At 38.7% G+C, this 21,690-nt stretch overlaps 1 protein-coding gene across 2 annotated transcripts; it reads right to left on the bottom strand.

The window, feature by feature from the left end:
* Positions 1 to 1,768: 1,768 nt before the first annotated feature.
* LOC120471474 (Y+L amino acid transporter 2) lies at positions 1,769 to 18,441 on the bottom strand. Of its 2 annotated transcripts, none has more exons than XM_039661308.2 (10): positions 17,920 to 18,441; positions 16,673 to 17,222; positions 11,099 to 11,224; positions 10,646 to 10,790; positions 7,266 to 7,389; positions 7,053 to 7,156; positions 6,884 to 6,980; positions 6,227 to 6,376; positions 5,938 to 6,121; positions 1,769 to 2,755 (listed from the first exon to the last, which is right to left on the bottom strand). In XM_039661308.2, exons 2-10 carry the CDS (start codon positions 17,178 to 17,180, stop codon positions 2,661 to 2,663), a joined length of 1,533 nt encoding a protein of 510 aa, XP_039517242.2. In that variant the 5' UTR covers positions 17,181 to 17,222; positions 17,920 to 18,441; the 3' UTR covers positions 1,769 to 2,660. The 2 variants fall into 2 exon arrangements, with proteins under 2 accessions (XP_039517242.2, XP_039517241.2); XM_039661307.2 differs by having other exon boundaries at positions 16,673 to 17,181; positions 17,920 to 18,438.
* Positions 18,442 to 21,690: the final 3,249 nt, after the last annotated feature.

Here is a 21,690-nt window from a genome sequence, read left to right as displayed (position 1 = left end):
AACAACCGCCGTCGGACCGGAAGTCATTCATTTCCAATGGAGAGTCGTACGGGAGCTGCGGGGAGTTCCGATCATATGATATGCGTATGCGGAAAATTTGGATCCGTTTTGAGCTTTGGATCCGTTAAAATATCTGAACTTCTGCGGCTAGACCGTATGCGACCGGCCAAAAACTATGAGTGCGAGGCTAGAATTACCAAAATTTGAAGAGTTCAGATGCAAAAGCCTCTAAATGCCATTTGAAATTTTCTTCTTTAATGATGATTTTTGTCAAGCTTGTATATTTAAGTTCAGTAATTTCACTTAAATGGCAATGATAATTACCTATTAATTGTTATTTAAGTGAAATTACTGAACTTAAATATACAAGTTCGACAAAAATCATCATTAAAAAAGAAAAATTCAAATGGCATTTAGAGGCTTTTGCATCTGAACTCTTCATTTTAACTCTTTAATGTTTTTTCTGTAAACGCTCGCTCTGTAAAATGTTGGTTATAATTAACTACAGCAGAAATTTTTTTTTTATAACTATTAAACCAATATTAAACATTACTACTATATTTTTTATTTGAGATGAATTGAGGGTCATTTGTTTTGTGTAGATATATTCATGCATGCATTACATTTATTAAAATCATTAATTTTACCATTGTGAATATCCTAGGGTAACGGTTGCTTCACGACCAATTTCAAAGTTCCGTGCGACTGACACTAGGGGGCGAAATGCAACAATCGTATGCGAATGTCGTGTGCAGTGGAAAGGCGGCTTCAGTCCCCGCAACGGATTGAGAGCGCGTCCGTTTGAAGACAGTGCGCGTCACAACAGAACACTGAATCCACTGAAACTGATCGCAGCGGCAACGCACTTTGGTCACTTGATTTCAAAAACACACTTCGGATCGCCTCTTATTTAACAAACGAACTAAATGAATGCTCAACTAGAGTTACCTGGAGATGTTTTATTTGTTTGTAATGGTATATCCGTGCAGCGAGATGTTTCAATATCACACCAGCAAATTACGGCTATACTCGTGTCTGACTCCTCGCTCGGTCAGTCTGCTGTTTCCTCTTTCTCTGTTCCTCCGACAATGCTTTCCTAGCTTTCTGTATCTTATATGCCGGCTCAGCCATGGCGATAATGTGACAAACTCCATCCCTCTCGACCTTGTTCCTGGATATGTGCAGTGTTGCCGTAAAGGAATACGTTACATCGCGAGAGCTGATATCACGCGATACTTCCTGACGCTGAGGCCGGCGGCTCGCCGCACCGAAGTTGCAAGTTAGATTTTTCCGCTCACAGGCACCAGGGGGGGTCGAGACGCCCACCATTCAACCTAAAAGCAGTCACATAACCATTTCAATAACTCTGAAGCTGTTAAATTAAGCCAAAATAACTGCATAGCATCCCTTTAACTTGCATTGTAGCCTACAATTCAATAGGTGTCATCGTCGCACAGCCTTCATAAATACCGTACCCAAGTTTATTAGATTTGTAATGATTTCATAGGATTAGCAAAGCCTAGGCATAAGACAAGTCAACGACAAAATGTGTTGTGTTGGCTAATCAGTGCAAATTCTGAATTCAGCAGTATAAAACAGTCACTGTGAGGGGGATTTTTCACATTATCACATCTGTGATTAAAATGACAAAACTGTTTGAAATTATCTTGAGGTGAAATTCTAAAGGCATAGAAGGGAAAATTGAAAAGCGTGGATAATCTAAATGGATGAAAGTCGAACTTGCACTGACAGAAGTGTGAGACAGATGGAAGTGAGACGATTTATTAAAAGGTTTGGATTGTCTCATATTCTGTATTGTGTGCGTCAGAGGCTAAACTCATCTCTCACAATCACCACCCTGACATCTGACACTGGAGCTCCCGTGCTGCCATGGTTTTCTCTATTTTTAGCTTTAGCCATCTGGAAAATTCACAAAGTCATGGTGTGCCGAGCACAACGTTTTCAAAATCATCCTGACATTACAACATTTCAGGTTTCAAATGAAACCTGTAATGCAGAAAAGCAGATGAAAGCTGATCGTGAGCTCATAAATTACGCGAAACCTCAACCTCAGGACATGTTCAGTCTTGTCTAAGTGATACTTCCAAGGGACATCAAAAACAGACAGTGTAGTTATCAAAAGCGCACTGAAATCAAATGGAGAAAATCATTTGAAAATTCTTCCGTTTTGTACGCAAAGTAATGTGCGTTTTTATTTAAAGAAAGTCCCACCAGTCTGTCGTCTCAAAAGTTTAGGTAAGTTAACTATCCATTTGTCCAGTTTGTCTGCATATTCAAGCTCTTTCTCCTATTTTTCTGTTCAAGACTCAAATCAAAAGCAGTTCCAATGTCTCCCACAATCCTCTTCAGTCAGCGAGGAGCTTCACTCAGACCTTGACAGAATGGCAGACATAATTCATTTTGATTCGCAGTTATTAGTGATCCTTGAAGAAACACTGAAATAAAATAAATCACACAGTATTGTGCTTTTCAGTTACACCGAGCAAAAGAGATATATCTGAGATATCGATGGAATTTGATCTCTATGAGTACTAGAAGTTTTATAAATCCATGAAGTATTTGCTTTTGACAAATCGTTTTTTTCTCCCTGTGATGCAGAGAATGAATCCATGCTCCAGGCACATCCTCTTGAGGTACAGTTATTGAGTCTTCGGTTCTCCCAACTTCTCTGGCTCCATATCCAAGTCGGTTAAGCAGCAGTAGCACATGATCTGAGCATACTTGGTGAACGAATCTGTCACAGAGAGAGAAGAAAGAGAGAGAAACACGTTAGTGGGGATATATTCACATAATAACAGTAAACATGATATGTCAGTCACATAGCCTTACTTCTTTCAGAGAATGGTTTTCATTTAAATAATATTCACACAAAAACGTATATCAATTAAGCAGAACAATGAACTTGCATGAACAATAAGTCACATGTTTGTTGTGGTGATGGCTGCTCTGGTTGTAAATCGTTTTACCACATGACTTTATGAACAGTACAACACTGTAAAAGAGCTAGCATGTTTGCTTTTACTGCTTCTTTGTATTCTAGTTACCTAAACTAAACTAAGCACTTTGTGTAAGATGTATTTGCAGAAAAGTATTTGTCTTTCTCTGATCTGAGCTTTTATCACAATAAAAAAAGAAAGAAAAAAAGCTGTGCTCCACTGTGCTGCACTTTGTAGGCTTGCTTGTTAAAATCAAAACATTAAAGGAGTAGTTTACTTTTGAAAAAACTTTTGCTGATAATTTACTCAATGTCATCCATGTCTTTCTTTCTTCAGTCAAAAAGAAATTAAGGGATTCAAGAAATTCAAGGTCCAAAAGACACTTCCAGTACAAATTACAAGGCGAGCATTTGAGCTTATAAAACGTAAACTTTGTTATTTATTTATTAAATGAGTGATCGTTTCAGTCGTCTGGAATCGTTTAAAGCCCTTTGAACAGAATGCACTGAAAGTGTCATTTGGACCTTGAATCCTTTGGTTCCCATTGAAGTGCATTATATGGAGAAAATCCTGGAATGTTTTCATCAAAAACCTTAATTTCTTTTCGACTGAAGAAAGAATGACATGGACATCTTGGATGACATGGGGGTGAGTAAATTATCAGCAAAAGTTTTTTTTCAAAAGTGAACTACTCTTTTAAGGAAGGTCATTTCAAAACTATCAATAAATTTAGTTTTCAAACAATTATTCGAACACATAGGAATAATTGTTTTTTGTTACCAACATGTGACGAATGTCTGCACATCCTAAGACTTACCCACGTAGTTATCCTGCTTTAAAACAGTGCTTGCTTATTGAGAGCATTTTGAAGTTTGTGATGACAATGAATACAACTACATGTACTCTTGACCCCATCCCGACATTTAGTCTTAAAGGGTGTCTCTAATCAAGTAGTCCCCTCATTTTGATTATTGTGAACCCCTCCCTAACTAATATTTTTCCAAAAGCCCTTAAGTTTGCAGATATTACACCAGTCCTTAAAAAGCCTGGAAGTGATCAGTCTGACCTATCAAATTACAAGCCTCTTTTAAATCTTCCTTTTCTCGCTAAGGTTTTGAAACGTGTCGTTGTGGCACAACTACTTTCACACTTGTAATTCAACAAGCTTTTTGAACCTTTTCAATCTGGGTTTAGAAAGAGACCCAGTAGGTTTGAGTTATGAATGACCTGTTTGTCTCAACTGAATTTGAAGCCTCTATCTTGGTGTTGTCAGACTGAATTCAGCATGTGACACGTTGTAGCCACTCCATTCTGCTCAATAAGCTTGAGAATTGGTTTGGTATCTCTGGTGTGCTTAAATGGTTAAAATTCCACTTTACTAATCATCCTTGGTTTGTTCTCTTGGGAAGCAACAAATCTTACATTGGACTGATCTGTCATGGTGTTCCACAGGGACCTGTCTCAGGTCCTTTATATGCTTCAGCTGGGGCAAATCATTAGAAAATAATACTTAGGTTTTCCTCGAGAGATATCATGGCTTGCAAACGAGCGAAGCATGGCAGTTGCTCAGTGTTCGGATGTACAAATGAACACAAAAGTATTTTTTAGTTCCTTCATCCGAGCCTTTGAAGAAACAATGAGTTCATTTTTTTCTCTGGAAATGCGCCGACTCAACTCCCAAAGTTTTCTTTGGTCCAAACATTTCACCGACGACTTTTTCCTCAACTCGATGAACGAGCTACCCAGCAACAATTTCTGATGTAGCCTAATTGTTCAAGTTCAGACAGGTAAGTTAATCTTTGTCTCAAAATCGTTCGATACTGTTTATGCACCTGTAAGTCAAGCCAGTGACTAAAATATCAACTTCACATTGTTTCTTTTAGTAGGATGAAAATAATATTATTTCAATTGTGAACAAATTATACAGAAAGCGATCAAAGAACAATCTTTCCACACAGCGCAAGTTTATCTGAACAACTCGTTATGAAATCAATGCGTTACACTGTACAACAAAGCTCTTACTGTATGTACATCATCGTGTTTGCATTGGTGAAAGCATTAGAGAGAGCAGAAACGGCGTTGCAATAAGATCTTCATTCTTTCGATCGACAGACTGTCCTCTGCTGCTCAATGCTCATCACAGCAACATTTTATGCAACGCATTCTCACCCCAAGGCGTCACCTTTGACCATGCTTCAATATTTGACGTTTTAGGCGCCCTTTAGCGTCACTTACATGACGCGATCTTACGGCGTCATCTAACTGACGCTAAAGGAAAGCGTCTGTTAGAGGACGCGGTTAGGTTTAGGTGTGGGGTGGGGGTAGGGTACACGCGATCCTAGGGCGTCATCTAACTGACGCTAAAGGGCGCCTAAAGCGTAAGATATTGAAGCATGTCCAAATGCTTCCCAAGGCGTCAGTTAAGTGACGCCTTGGGGGTGAGAATGGGCTGTTGTATGTGATGGGAATCTAAATACTTCAAAAACGTCTCACGATTCTGTAATATTGATAGCTGTAATAGTAAAAACCTATAATAGCTGTAGTCAAAGTATTCGAGAGAGTTTTTCATGTAATATGTAGCTATTTCATATGCAAGCATGTCAGCCAATCACAGCAGTGGGCGGTTACAATGAACCCCACAGCAGACACGCCCCTTCAAACAGAGCGTTCAAAGCAGAGGCTAAAATCAGGCTAGGAAAAATGCCTTTTATTTCTAAATGATGACTATTTTTGATCTAAAAAACATACTAACATTATAAAATAATAAAATAACCCCATGTCAGGGGACCTTTAACAGTAATTTATGCATAATTACATGCAACTGTACCCTGGCCTAAACCAAATCCTAATCCTAACTCTTTAAGTACATGTAGTTAAATACTATTCCACAGTACTTAACTATGTAAATAGACTGTAACAAGGATACCTTATTACTTTTTATCCCCTCATGTGAATCAATGTGTAATATGATTATCCTCACCATTGAGTTTACTGATCCATTTTGGCCTTTTCTCTGTGGGCAAGTAGATACACAGGTAATAAACAGGCACTCCAGACAGTGCGATGGAAACTCCTATGAGGGAGTTAATGGTGTCGCTGTACAGAGGCACAATCACGAGGAACACACTGCACAGGCAGTAGACGAAGGGAAAGAATAATGAGAGCTAATGAAGAAAACAAAACAGTCAACAAACACCGAATAAGACATGGGGTTTTATTCAGACAAATAAGCAGATGTGAATGCTGGAGCGCTGTATGGATCTAGTTACCTTGACCGGTCTGTGTCTGTCAGGCTGAGTGAAGCGCAGGTAAATGAGTCCGGCCACGGACAGACCCACATACAGCCAGTAACTGAAGCTGAAGTAGTTGATGAGTTGAAACACATCCTCCACACACAGGAAGATCAGACCCATCACGCCCTACAAACACCCATAAATCCAATGCTTAACATTGCCTATTTAGCAAGACGACTGCCACATTGGTCAGCGCAACATGCACTTTCAAACATTTAACAGCAGAAAAATGATTGTTTAATTATAAAGGCATTAGAAAAAAATCACTAGGGGTGTCGACTTGTGTTGTTTCAGTGTGCAAGTGGTCAACCATTGAAAATATTCAAAAAAACAACATTTGCGAAGTTTTCGAAGTCACTAAAGTCAAATCACTAGACCCTCTTATTCTTGAACCCCTCTCTTGAAGCACCCATCACATAGAGACCGCGATAAAAGCACTTTCCAATAGATAAAGTCCTATCTATTGGTCCTACCCCCCCCCCCCCAAATATACTGTACATCCAATTACATAAGGTCAATGGGTCGTAAACACAATTTCATGTGGACTTTACCAACTGATTATAATGTTGATTATCATGGATAATCTGGTCCAGATAATGTACTGATACTTGGAGAAAAAGGGAAGAGACTCACATTAAAGAGGAGTGCAGGTACGGGAGTGTAGCGCTCAGCGTGGATCAGACTTAAGCTGATGGGAAGGTGGCCTTCTCTCGCCCCCACAAAAAACAATCTAACACAAAGGAACGCAACATCTACTATACGCATTATTATTACTTGAAAGTCATTGGAACTGAAGTTTTACCTGGAGGCGGCAATGATGGAGGCATTGAGTCCTCCATAGCAAGACATGGCCACAGCAATGGGAACGATCCAGCTAACGGGACCTAGAACCTGATTCCCAAATGTCTACAGATGGGGACACAAACTAGACGGTTTAATCAAATGATGGTGTAATTAATACATTAAACCCATAAAGACTAAAGATCACATATATGATACTCTGAAAGATCCTTACTACAGCCACTGCATCACTACCCATGAAAGAAGGCATGTCCAGAACTACGTAGTAGGCGATGTTGGTCAGCAGGTAGATGATGGTCACTATTGGCATGGAGACGGCTATAGCGATGGGAAGGTTCCTATGAATAAACAAGGAGAAAGATTAAACACTTGATATACTTCAAACTAAATCGAAGAACGAACTGATGTGACGTCATTTCGAACAAAATCAGGCCGAAACGAAGTTCGTTTAGGGAGTTTGAAACAGATTGCCAAAGGGAATTTTCCTGAAATGTTTGTTCTGGCTAGTAAACACTTTCAAACTCCCATTGGTCCATGGCGATGACGTAATAGATAGGTGTGCGAAGAAGCTCCGCCTTCTTTCATGTGAAAATATTTTCTGGTTCATTTGGCCTGTCCAGCCGGTCGTGTTTAATTTGTTAAATCTGCTTGATTTTAAGCCATCTATTGTATAAATAAACATGACGTGACTTTACTGGAGTGCCGTAGAGATCGTGCAAACATCGCCACGTTGATCGCCTATGATTTTATGATTTTCTAAAATGCTTGCTGTTTTCTCAATTTTGTTTTGTTTATTTTGTCATTGAGAGGAAGGCGCACAACACATTTACATATTTATCTAACCGTTGCTCTCAGCTGGGTGGGCGGCGTCAGATGTTTGATAACAGTATATCACTGGTCACGCATTTTGAACTTGGTTTTACCCCTAAACGAATAGCGAAAAAAAGAACTTCACTGTGAGTATTTTGGGGCCTTTAGGATGAATAACATTATTAGGGACAGGATGTGTTCTTTTTTTCATGTTGTAGATAGGTGTGCGAAGAAGGACGCGAGTTCAAGAGATTTTTAAGAAATCTCTTTAAACTTTCGTCTCAGGCCCAGAAGGAAGGAACGGAATAGTCGAATAAAGTCATTATTTTTGCTGTTTTTTTTTTTCGCACAAAAGCATTCTCGTCGCTTGATAAACTTAAAGTTGAGCCACTGTAGTCACATGGAATATTTAAACATTTTCTTCGATGACTTTCTGGGCCGTCAAGTTTCAATCCCTTAGGGTGCCTATGTAGCAGTGATCCACCTCTCAAATTTAATAAAAAATATCTTCATTTGTGCTCCGAAGACGAACGAAGGTCTTACGGGGTTGGTACAGCATGGGGGTGAGTAATTAATGACTTAATTTTTAATTTTTGGGTGAACTAACCCTTTAAAACTCATCTTTGATCATCAAAATGACATATTTAAACTTTACTTCCGTGAAAAAAAAGTTCATCATGCCTTAAAACAATGTAACTCTACACCCTTGCCTCATTTAGTATACACGTTTCTATGAATATAAGAAATTAGCCCCGCCTCCACACACTCAAACCAGCTCAAAGATCCACTCGTTGACGTGATTGGTTAAGGTAGTTTGAGACATCAGAAATGCCAGCGATTTCAAACCGTGTTTTTGAAACTGTCTTTGGTTCTCTGCAGAAAATACTCAGCAATGGTGTTGCCATGAATTTGCACATGGTTCATCTTAAAGCACATTAAAAACACCAAATGGACATATAAACAACATTACAAACTAGATTTTTAGAGTAAAGTGTGCCCTTCTCAAAACCAGGACCATATGTCAACATCCAACGTTTTAGGGTACCCTTTAACGTCAGTTAGATGATGCTATCTAATCCTAACCCTACCCCAGACTTAAACCTACCCGCGTCATCTAACTGACGCTAAAGGTAAAGCGTCAGTTGGATGACGCCCTAGGATCGTCATCTAACTGACGTTAAAGGGTACCCTAAAACGTCGGATGTTGACGTATGGTCAAAGGCGTCAGTTAGATGACGTCTTGGGATGAGAATGTGTTGGCAAAAACACAATAAATAACTTATACTCTCACTGGCAACTTTATTGGGTACACCCTGTTCAACTGATGGGTAACGCAAATATCTAATCAGCCAATCAAATTGCCGCAACTCAATGCATTTAGGCGTGTAGACATCTTCTGCTGAACAACATGACGTCATGACTTTTGTGTAAACGTACACGCCACTTTCGAGTAAAATGGCGTGTTATCTACGCATTTTGACCGATCCACGTGTATGCGTGTATGTCTATGCCGTTAGATGTCCGAGTGATTCCGCGTGTATGTATACGCCGTTAAATGTCTGAGCGAAATGAAGCAAAATGTAGATCTACATCTGGGGAGCGATATTTTTTTTTCCTAGGATGGTAGGGGAAGACTCATAAATGGTATTAACCCCAGTGACGGGTAGGTTTAGGGACAGGGTTGGGGTAGGTCATATATTTAAATAAACGCACTGAAAAGCGATTATGCGTGTTGATAGCGCACCAAAAATGGAAATACGAATTGGCGTATTATACATACGCCATTTCATGAGATCAGTCTGTTCTGAAGATCAAACTGATCATCATAATGGGGAAGAAAGGGCATTTCAGGGACTTTGAATGTGGCAGGGTTCACTGTAAAAAATCCAACTTACATTTTGTTTGACAAATTCTGTTTTTAAAGTTTATTCAACTATTAAACATGAAAAGGTTTGTACAACTAATGACCCTAGTTGAGAAAACTCAAAAATGTCCGGCAGGTTGCCTTAAACTTTTAAGTTTTCTCAACTTTTTTTTTTTTTTTTTACAGTGTTGGTGCCAGCCGATTTAAATCTCTGAGGAATTTTTCCAGCATCTTGTTAAATCTATGCTAGGAAAAACTACGGCAGTTGTGGAGGGCAAAAGGGGCTCCAACCCAGCACTGTTAAAAGTGATCAGTTGAATTGACGTAAAAAAGGGAGGAAACTCGCTGTAAATAAATAAAGTAATTAATAATTATAAATAAATAATTAAGTAAATAAACTTAATGCGTAATTTAGAAAAAAGTTAAGTGGTATTGTTAAATTCACTTTTTTTTTTCAAGTTAAGTCAACTGATCGGTTTTTACAGTGTATCTAATAAAGTGGCCGTTGAGTGTATAGGCCTAGATGTATAGTCAGCCCATTCTCACCCCCAAGGCGTCACTTAACTGACGCCTTGGGAAGCATTTGGACATGCTTCAATATCTGACACTTTAGGCGCCCTTTAGCGTCAGTTAGATGACGCCCTAGGATCGCGTGTACCCTACCCCCACCCCACACCTAAACCTAACCGCGTCCTCTAACTGACGCTTTCCTTTAGCATCAGTTAGATGACGCCGTAGGATCGCGTCATGTAAGTGACGCTAAAGGGCACCTAAAATGTCAAATATTGAAGCATGGTCAAAGGTGACGCCTTGGGGTGAGAATGCGTTGGTATAGTTAATGGATAAGAGCCAATTTTACTGTAACAACATCCAGATAAATGCATTGAATACGGAAAACATGAAAAGAGAAATTCTGACACCTCTCAGGGTTCTTGATCTCCTCAGTAACAAAGTTGAGCGTGTCCCAGCCAGAGTAGGAGAACAGAGCCGAATAAAGAGCGAGGGCGATGCTGCCCGCCTCCGTGGAGGAACCCTCAAATGGATTATCAAAGTTCCTTGTCTCTCCTGTGGTGCACACGAAGTATGAGGAACAGAAAATGAAAATTAATAAGACAGTACATGAAACACTCTGCGTCTTAAAAAAAAAAAAAAAAAAAAACTGATGCACTGCCATCAAATGATAGGCTGAGGTGCCTCACATGACCCAAGTTAGCTGTTATACTTTTTCCAATCATAAGAGCCAAATACACTCTTTATCTCCCAGTAATGAGACAATCTCTGATTAAGAGCTACTCTCTTGTTCATCAATTTCTCTTATTTACAGCGACACATCCACCAAAAAACATCAGTATCCCCTCAAAACGTATTTTTACCGTTAATTATCTTGATGATGCCCATTGTGATGACGAGGAGCAGAGACATGATCTTGGTGTAGGTGAAAACATCTTGAACCAAAGTTCCCCACTTTACATAAGCACAGTTTATGAAGATCAAAATACCTGAGGAAAGAGGAACACAGTAAATACATTTTGAAATCAGTTCATTGAGGATCAGAACTCTTGATATCAATGTTTTAATCAGAAGATGACTCCCAAGATATTACGTGAGAGGCCTGTTCTTTGTTTTAGTCTATATTTGTCAGAAACCACAGCAGGCACTTTCCATGAATACAGTACAGTTTGGTGTCCCAATTCTTAATGCTTTTTAAAGGTGCAATGTGTAACAAAGTTGAGTATCTATTAACAGAAATGCAATATGACATCCATAACTATGTTTTCAGTGGTGTAAAGATAAATAAAGAACTTACTTAATTAGCCGTAATGTTTTTATTACCTTAGAATGAGACATTAATAGCTCCATAACCGCGGGAATCCCCTTCTATGAAGGTCGCCATGTTGTGACGTCATATTCCTACCGTAGCCGAACGCGAACAAACAGCGCTACAGAACGCGTTTCATCACTACCTTGAAAGAGAAGTAGCGGAAAGCTGGAAGCTAGCCTTACACTCCGTGAGTAGTGACTTTTCCCTTGTGAGTGGTGTAAAATATGTAGTTGGGATTGTTTCATGTAACTTAGTTCTCCCTCGCTGTGTTATGGGTTTGTTATGTTGGGGATAGATGTGCTGTTACGTTCGTGAGACAGCTGATGATTAGTATTCATGTCATTGACCGTAAAACAGTACGTTACAGGAATCACTAACCCGTCGATAGAGACTTTTACTAAAGTCTTTTATCACTAAAGTCGATCGCGAAGAGTTTTCAAAATCAGAGAAAAAAAGCCTATTGTGTGTAGTAAATAGTATCTATGGGATGCGGAGATGACATGATTGTAACAGCGCGCGCAGTTCCGACCTTTGGACTCATGCGGACGAGTCCCAGCTCAGCCACAGTAACAGCTCATATTAGCCAGCTAAACTATTACTACCCTGTTAGAAAAAATATATAGCTGCTCCCTCGCTGTATTATGGGTTTGCTACAGTATGTGGGGATAAATGTGCTGCTGGTTACATTTGTGAGACAATCAGCTGATTAATATTATTTTATTAAATTATATATTAAAACCCTTGATCCTCACCTGACTATGGCTTTGTAAACAGTATTCATGATGTGGTTTATAATGGACTGTGGTACAGAAACAGTGACAATGTTACACACTCGTGGCTTACTCTGGCTATTCTCTGCTGTCTCAGCCGACGAGATGTTTGTCCCGTTTTAGCAACCGTAGCTTCTTCGAAAGGGAGGGGTGAGCAGTGGGCTGAGCCCTTAGTGCAAACCTGGTGCAAACTCGCAACCGAACCACTAGATGTCGCTAAAAATCACACATTGCTCCTTTAAATGAGAACTATTCAGTAGGTTAGATAAAGTATTACACAACACATGATTATGAAAACAAGTCGACCCAAACAAATCAAATCAATTGTTGATTTTGGCCTGTCCCACCTCAGGGTCTTGACATAATTTCATAATTTTGAAAATCATATAATTGATTATTCAACCTTAATTTTATTGTGATAAAAAAAAAAAAAAAAAAAAACATTACCAAAAATGTTGTTTAGCTTTGTTGTCACACATTTCACGTGTAACCCTGTTACACAGTAGCATGATTTTATTATAGTTTTATTAATATTTAGAATTGGCTTATAGTTTTACATTTTTACTTTCATGTTTCATTTTTAGTAATTCCCCTATGTTTTATTTAACATTTCTATTTAGGTTTAATTTATTTTAATATCAGTTTTATTTATTTTCAGTTAATAATTTTAGTTCTTCAACTAAACTGAACTTAAATTAATTGAACTACACTAAATTATTACCAAAGCAGAATTTACAATGAAGTTTCCAACTACTAATACTACTACTACTAATAATAATTTCAGTTTAATGAAATTTAAGTTGAAATGACTTAAACATCCAAGTTGATTGTACTTTCAATTCAAGGTAGCAACTTTTTGTATATAAAGTAACTTAAAATCAGCTCCACCCTTTTATATTGTATTCTGCAGGTTCAGTAATAATCAAACATTTGCCCAAAAACAAACAAATGGCTTTGTGTTTGTAGATGTTTTTCTTTTTCTTTCTGTACCCTGTTCTTGGAAAGTGCCAGGTCTGATCTCAGCTAGCTCATGAATTGTGTGTTGTTACAGTCTGTCCTCAAGCATGGAGTGGATCATGTCCCTGCTTTCTGAGAACATATTTAGCTCTGACTGGAAACTGTGTGAAGGCAACAGCTGCTAAGAAGGAAAGAGAAAGAAAAACATCTCTTGTGTGTCGTGTTTTAAAGCAGCGAACATTGTGCAAAACCGACAAGAGTGCCATTCATAATAATAATAAATAATAAATTAGCTTGGAATACAAAAACCAAAATCATGGATGTTAAATTACGCAATACCTTAATATGTGTTGTTGCAGATCATCTTAAATGTGTTTATTATCTTTATATTTATCATTATCTTCATAATCTTTCATTTACTTCAATGGCTTGACTCACTTCTGAAACAACTTTCCTTTTCTGGTGAAGTCATCTAGGCTATGGGTTAATACAGTCTTGTTGGTTCATTCTGGCATAGAACGACTGGGATATTTTTCACATCACATAGGGAAGTGAGTCCATAGGAAGCCATGCAGTGGCTTATGAATGCTCTTTCATGTTGACTAAAGGATACTAACAAGGAAGGACTGAGAAGGACATGCTATATGTGTCTTGGGGAAATTCAGCAAAGTGAAGAAAGAAAGGGGTTTGTGAGTTGTGAAAGTGAAAGACAGCAGAAGGGAAAAATATTCTCATACACTGATAAAAACTCCTTCCTTAAAGGTGCAGTAAGTGATTTTTGAGAATCATTGTTGAACACTGTTGATATTTCCCATGGAATTAGGCTGCTTTTACACTGTTGCCTTTGAAAATTCTCAGAAATCACTTAACACCACTAATGCTTGAACAATTATATAGCGTGTTATTTTGATTTCATCAAGTGCAACATATTCCTGGATCAACATCTTTGTTCATCCTGGAACAACATTCAAATCAATAAATTCGATTTGAGGGACAAGTTTACAGTTTATGTCAAGTTTAGACTTACAACCAGGGTTAAAGGGTTAGTTCACCCAAAAATGAAAATTCTGTCAGTATTCACTCACCCTCATGTTGTTCCAACCCCGTAAGACCTTCGTTCATCTTCAGAACACAAATTAAGATATTTAAGATATTAAGATAGCTCCTGCATACTAGTCCATAGGCTTCTTGAGGGAATGACTTGCTGTCCCCGAAAAGTCATTAAAGACATCGTTAAAATAGTCCAAGTGACTACAGGGGCTCAATCTTAAGTTTATCAAACGACGAGAACACTTTTGTGCGCAAAAAAACAACAAAAATAACGACTTTATTTCAACTATTCGTTTATTTCTCCCTCTGCGTAAGTCAGGTTACTAGTTTAATGGCGTAAGCTTCTGTTATTGTACGTCACACGCATCACACACATGACCAGCGTCGGCCAATAGTGAGCCTACGTGTGACGTAGCTTTACGCAATCACACTACGTTAACTGACTACAGGCCCATAGAGAAGGAAGTGAATAGTTGAAATAAAGTCGTTATTTTTGTTTGTTTTTGCGTACAAAAAGTGTTCTCGTCGTTTGATAAAGTTAAAATTGAGCCACTGTAGTCACTTGGACTATTTTAACGATGTCTTTGATGACTTGTCGATGCCAGCAAGAGTCATTCCCTCAAGAAGCGTATGGACTAGTATGCAGGAGCGATCTTAATATCTTAAATATCTTAATTTGTGTTCCGAAGATGAACGAAGGTGTTACAGGGTTGGAACAACATGAGGGTGAGTAAATACTGACAGAATTTTTGGGTGAACTAACCCTTTAAAGGAGAACTCCAGCACAAAATGAACCTTTGGTCAAGTCGAACCACGAACGTCGTTCATACAGTTCAGCTCACTCGGCACGTCGTTCGTGGTTCGACTTGTCGAGACTGTTTTCCAAAGATGTCTGCTGCCTGAAAACACGAAGTGAACTGTCTTTCTAAAATATCTTCTTATTAAACGGTCTGTACTCTTACAAAGTTTTCAATGTTTCGTTTTGCACATATGAAGCCTCATTATGTTACTGTGTTAGTGTGCGGCTATTTTGAGCCTTGTTAGTGGTATTAACTAGCGATTTCTCTCTACTTATTATATGCCCCCATATACTAGCGTTATACGCTAAACAGTTTTTAGAGATACAACTCTTTACATTCGATTACCATGAAAACAAATCTCAGAGAGCAGTCGACTAGGTACCAATGTGTAATTAGACCAAAGGTTCATTTTGCGCCAGAGTTCTCCTTTAAGTGCTTCTACATCAGTAATTTCCCTCAGATTTTAGGGATAAAAGGTAGGGATTGGGTTAGGACTACATTTTCGGACAGGCATGATGTTCCCGAATCAAAAAAATATGTCAATCCAGGAACATGTCTTGGCAAAATTGCAGTGACCCAATAAATAAATAAATAGCATGTTATTGTGATCTCTTGTCTCAACTAAAGGGGAAGTTCTGTCATCATTTACTCATCATCATGTCGGTCTAAACCTGTTTGACATATTTTCATCTGTGGAACATAATAGAAGATGTTTTGAAGAAAGCTATAGGAACCAAACAGCCCATTCTCACCCCCAAGGCGTCACTTAACTGACGCCTTGGGAAGCATTTGGACATGCTTCAATATCTGACACTTTAGGCGCCCTTTAGCGTCAGTTAGATGACGCCCTAGGATTGCGTGTACCCTACCCCCACCCCACACCTAACCGCGTTCCTCTAACTGACGCTTTCCTTTAGCATCAGTTAGATGACGCCGTAGGATCGCGTCATGTAAGTGACGCTAAAGGGCGCCTAAAACGTCAAATATTGAAGCATGGTCAAAGGTGACGCCTTGGGGTGAGAATGCGTTGGAACCAAAACAACACTCATTGTCTTCCTTGTATTGACAAAACAACACAGAGACATTTCTCAAATATCTTCTTTTGTGTTTCATAGAAGATATGTCGCCTAAGTTTGGAATGACATGAGGATGAGTAAATGATGACAGATTTGGGTGAACTATCGCTTATTCAAAAGAGCTTATTAAAGAGTTTACGCTATGCTAAGCAAAAACAATCAATTGAAAAACAATTAACATTTAAAAGACAAATAATGTTTCATGTGTTTCAAAAATACACCATAAAGGGATTTTATGTCAATTCTCATCAGGAACTGGATCGGGTACACACGGAAAGGTCACAGGATCTCTCTCAACAAGAGGCTAACTGGAATTAAAAGACATGTTGTTTCAGAGGTGACGCAAGCCATTACATTTCAATTACAGATTACAAAAACAATATATTTCTTTGGAAAAACGGAAATGATAAGACCAGGAATGGTTACATAAGCAAACAAGACTTGACTGAGAGCAATGGCAATGAGGACTCACAGAGACAAGCCGCTGCTATGAGTCTCACAGCGTCGTATGGAGGCTGACAGGTGGGGTAGAACGCTTCCACCAGGTAATTGGCAAACGTCAGCGAGATGATAGCCTGACTGGCTGGCTCCACCAGCAGGATTGACGTCCACAGGCGGATGAAAGCAAGGAAACCCCCAAAGGCCTCCAGGATGTACGCGTAACTAGCGCCAGACTTCGTAATAGTGGTTCCAAGTTCTGCGTAACACAGCGCGCCAAACACAGAAAATACGCCACCGAGAGTCCAGATGACCAGTGAAAGGCCATAGGAAGCGCTATACATCAACACACCCTTGGGCGACACGAAAATGCCAGAGCCTATCATGTTGCCCACAATTAAGCAGATGCCATTGGTGAGAGAGATCTCTCTCCTCATGATCATCTTGTCCTCCTGTAGGTCTGGACCATTGCTGGCTCCAGCAGGTTTTTTCTGGTCCAGGTCTCCCCGAGACCCCGGACACAGTTCCATCAGTTTCTTCATGCTGGAGGAAACAAAGGTCAACAGGCATCACAGCCGTAATCACTAGTAAAACACAATGATGATAATGGTTTTATTTGGATTTAGCATCCCAGTCTTGTTTTTGACTGACTAGCAAATGGACTTGGAAGCGAGCAAACTACAGTTTGTCTACATATCTGTATAGGCATATCTATATAAAGTGTCAGCTATAACATATTAAATAATACAACATTCAAAATATTCAGGTGACACTTCACAGAAAGGTCCTATTAGTTGACGTTAGCATTAGCAATTAGCAATACATTTGTCATGGTATTTATTTATCTTTTTTAATGCTAGTTAATAAAAATACTGGCAACACTGTACAATAAGGTTCATTAGTAAAGTTGAAATTAGCAAAGATTAAAGTATTTTTCACCAAGTAATCTCATTAACAAACTCGTTAACAAAGATAAAAAAAATAGTGTTTTCCGCTGTATTTAATGCTGTCACAAGCATTCAGCATTAGAAATTAGTTTGTAAGACAGTTTAGTCAAAAACAGCTTCAAGTTAATTTCATTTTGTTAATAGTTTGTTCAAATGAGCCAATACTGGTACTACTACTACCACTACTACTAAAGAAATGATGTCAGACTTAAATATTTCACAGGCAATCCCCTTACACTAACCCTTGGTTAACAAAACAACAAAACAGTCACTTAGTTCAGGGTCCTATGTAACATTTTAAATGTAGTGCCAAAAACAAACTGGAGTACTTTACCTTTAATCATGTTAGAAGGAATGATGTGGGGGAAAACAACCATCCAATCATACAATTGGATTGTGAAGAGGAAGAGCGTACAGATGAGTTATGCAAGTTTCCAGAGTGGTGGTGATCCTGGTCAGAATGAAGAAAACTAGACTATCAGGGTCAACAGGATAAGTGCTGTCGCAATCCCAGACCGCAGAGAGAGACCATGATGTATTTTTCCACCGGAGGCAAGATGGGTTCTTGAGTTGCCCTGGCTATTTTAGGAGGTTTGTACTGAGCGAGAGAGAGAGAAAGAGAGAGAGAGAGAGAATGCCAGTCCCCTCCTGTTGATTGTAAAAGTAGCTCAGCAAAACCCAGTTGAACTAAAGAAAGTCTTTGTTATCGGATCGGTTTCAGCTCTGCTTCTAGAATTCAGTTTAAGGACAGACTGCTTCCCCTTGGGAGGTGTTTGATAAGGCAAGCAGCACTATTACTATTGCACATTACAAACCCTCTGACTGGGTATTGAGTATTAAGTATTAATCTTGCGCAACAACACCTCAACTTGTGGACCTATATTCAGATGGATTTATCACCTCATGATTAGGAGTTCTCAGAAGAGGACTTCTTCAAACCGGTTCACAAAGCTGCTAAGAAATGTTTTACTTAAGAAAAATGGGGACATCATAAGGTGAAATGTGAGAGGTGGAGGCAGAGCCCCAGTTGACCACTAATTCAGCGAACACACTTTTTGGATCCCTATTCTACTCTACAAATGAAGCGTTGTGGGGGGTTCATGTACCAAACCGAAGTGATAAAATAAAATCAAATTCTGTATCAAAATGTAAAGGCAAGACAAGTAGTTTAACCAAACTAATCTCTGTTGTAAAACCAAACGCTGTAAAACCAAACTAATCTCTGTTGCCTTAAATTAGACTAAGTTCTGTAATGCTGCTTTGAAACAAGCTACAATGTTAAAAGTGCTATATAAATGAAAATTATTTTTGCCCGCAAAAACTGATTGGTTGACAAAGAACCACTATTTGTCACCAGATTCACACACAACGAGAAGTGCAGGCCTATAGACACCACTGTTTAGGGTCAGTAAGATTTTGTAAGGATGCATTAAATCGATCGGAAAGACTGTAAATATAGAAATTGATAGACACTTCGGTAACAATTTATTTGAAGGGGTGTGCATAAGACTGACATGACACTGTCATAAACATGACATAACACCTGTCATGAACATGAAGGAGTCTTTATGAATGTTTATGACTGTTGTCATTAAGTGTCATTCGGTAAATTATGACACTTTTAATGCAAAGTTGACATTGTTTAAAATGATCAGATCTCTGTGCCTACATGGGGCTACTGATTTTGGCCAGCGTCTACAGATCCAGAGGGGAGTCCACGCGTTGCCTGTGGGATGATCGCAGTGGTCGTGCGATTTTCAGAGCCACCATGTCCCTCTCAAGATTCCCCCAGTCCATCTAAATCCAGGATCCTCTGAATCCTCCTCGCCTTCAGTGGAAGCTTGAGATGATGATGAGGGTGCCACATCCAAACCAGGACCTGACTCTCCTGAGTCTGCGGTCAGAGTGAGAAGACAATACCTCCTGCAGCTCACTGGAGGGGTCAGACTGCATAATCATCTCTAAAACTTCACTACAAGTCAAGCCCTCTCTCATGTTGCTTGCTTCTCTTCTCACCATCAAATGACAAGCGTTTATATCCACTTTCTTTGTTTTTGTTTAGTCTGCATTTCTCACCATCAAAAGGCAGCAGATGCATAAATACACTTACTTTGTTTTTGTTTACTCCATGTAGTTTTGAGAGCTGAAGTGTATATTTTTATTTTCTCAGACGCATCAAGGTGAGTTCTCACACTCTCTCACTCACACTCACACACACACACACACACACACACTCACATATACACACTGTAATATGCTATTATACTCCATATAACTCCATGTAAAAGCCAGAAACTAAGCTTTTTTTTTGCACAGGCCTGTCTAAAGGGTTAATGGTTCCACCTGGTTATCAACAGTAAAAATGACAAATTTTACCTCTTCCCAACAGGGAAAACCATCAACAATCAAAAATGCATGATTTTATGGTGTCATGGCTTTGCAATCAAAAAATGTGGTTATAATGGAAGTCAATGGGGCAAAAACAGCCACGAACAGTAAATGAGGGAGAAAAAGTTAAAATCTGATGCTACAAAAAAACTAACAATGCATCAAAACCAATGTTGTTTCTAATCTTTGACATGTCCAAGACTGTGATAAAAGGTAAAAAAAAATCCAGTCCACAATCATATTTTATATTGAAAATAAGTCATTTTGTGTGTTTTGTTTTCCCAAATCAGTGACATCATTTATGAATTTGGCAATTAAAGAGTTAAAATCCTGAATTTTTTTTAAACATTTAGTAGTTTTAATCAGGACTGAGGTCGGTTAACAGATTTATGCAAACAAATTTGAAAAAAATATTTATCTGATACATTTTTACTGCAGTTTAAAGTAGTGGCTTTTTTCAGCCACGAACATAAAGAAAGGGTAGTGAATTTGAACAATGCACAAGGGTTAAAGATTATAAAAATGAAATCTTTAAAATCAAAGTTATAAAAATAATAAAATGTTTGAAAGTATTTTATTTCCCCCAAAAAAGACAGCAATACAGGGTTAATTGATTCACTAAACGATAATTCGAATAATAAATGTGTTTGCCAGGAGTTTTTCCGATTTGCAGTAGCTAAAATACTAAACATGTTAAAACATGAAAAATAATTATGCAATGTAATTAGGGATCATGCAATCTGTTTATTGGCAAGAGTAATCTGGTTATGAGCATTTTAAACTTTAATCCAATTACAAGTATATAAATATATATCGTACACAAGCACTTCTCTCCTTGGGCTCGTACCTGCATCTGCATTATTTAAAGGGGTCATGAACTGGCTTTTTAAATTTTATTATATTGTTGTCTGAGGTCAATTTATGACGTTCACTTAGTTTTTGCATTCAAAAACATCAAAATGGATAAGTAATAGGCTATTTTGTACCCTAGTTTTGAGCCTACCTGAAAAACACTCGGTTTTTATTGGCGTCTCGCACTGAAAACTTGGAAGTAAACGGCCACAGCTGTGAGTGGATAACAGTTTTGCATATTATAATGAGTTTCAACTCACCTGTCGATGCACTTGGGGGAAATTGTTTTGAAAACATCCAATGTTGTAAAATGGCAACCGGAATGATTCGCCCATACATGTTCGACCCAGAATCCATGTGTTGCACAATTCCTGTCAGATCCAATATAGACGGCACGGCACCGTTCTTTACTCTTAATCGTCTGCAAATCCAGTCTTGTTTACAAAACAATCCTCAGTGAAATGAAGCGAACAGACGGACAATGTTTTACCTCATCAGCTGGAATGTCATTAAAAATAAAGTTTATCCATGCAGTCCTATTGGAATCCAAAGGAAGCTTATGCAGCGACTGTCTTCTTCCACAACCAGGCACTGCACAATATTCTGTATTGCTCGGTAACTGGATCTGGATCGGTTTGTCATCACGAGATAGGTATCTATGTTATTTAGCTATGCGTGTAATGCACAAATCAGTGGGCGGGGCTAAACCGGCCGTGTTGAAGTAGGCGTCGATCTTTTTCAACGGGGGTGGTGTTTTATCCTCTTTGACGTCATAGTTCCCCACTTTTAAAAACGCCTGCTGTCAATAAAAGCTGTTATTGGACTAACAAGGCAGTTTTCAGTTCTGAAACTTACAGGATATTCT

This window comes from Pimephales promelas, chromosome 5 (genome assembly GCF_988280905.1).
Source record: "Pimephales promelas chromosome 5, fPimPro1.hap1.1, whole genome shotgun sequence".
NCBI classification, from domain to species: Eukaryota; Metazoa; Chordata; class Actinopteri; order Cypriniformes; family Leuciscidae; genus Pimephales; species Pimephales promelas.
The sequence above is the reverse complement of the archived record's forward strand: the minus strand, read 5'-3'. Positions and strand labels throughout refer to the sequence as shown.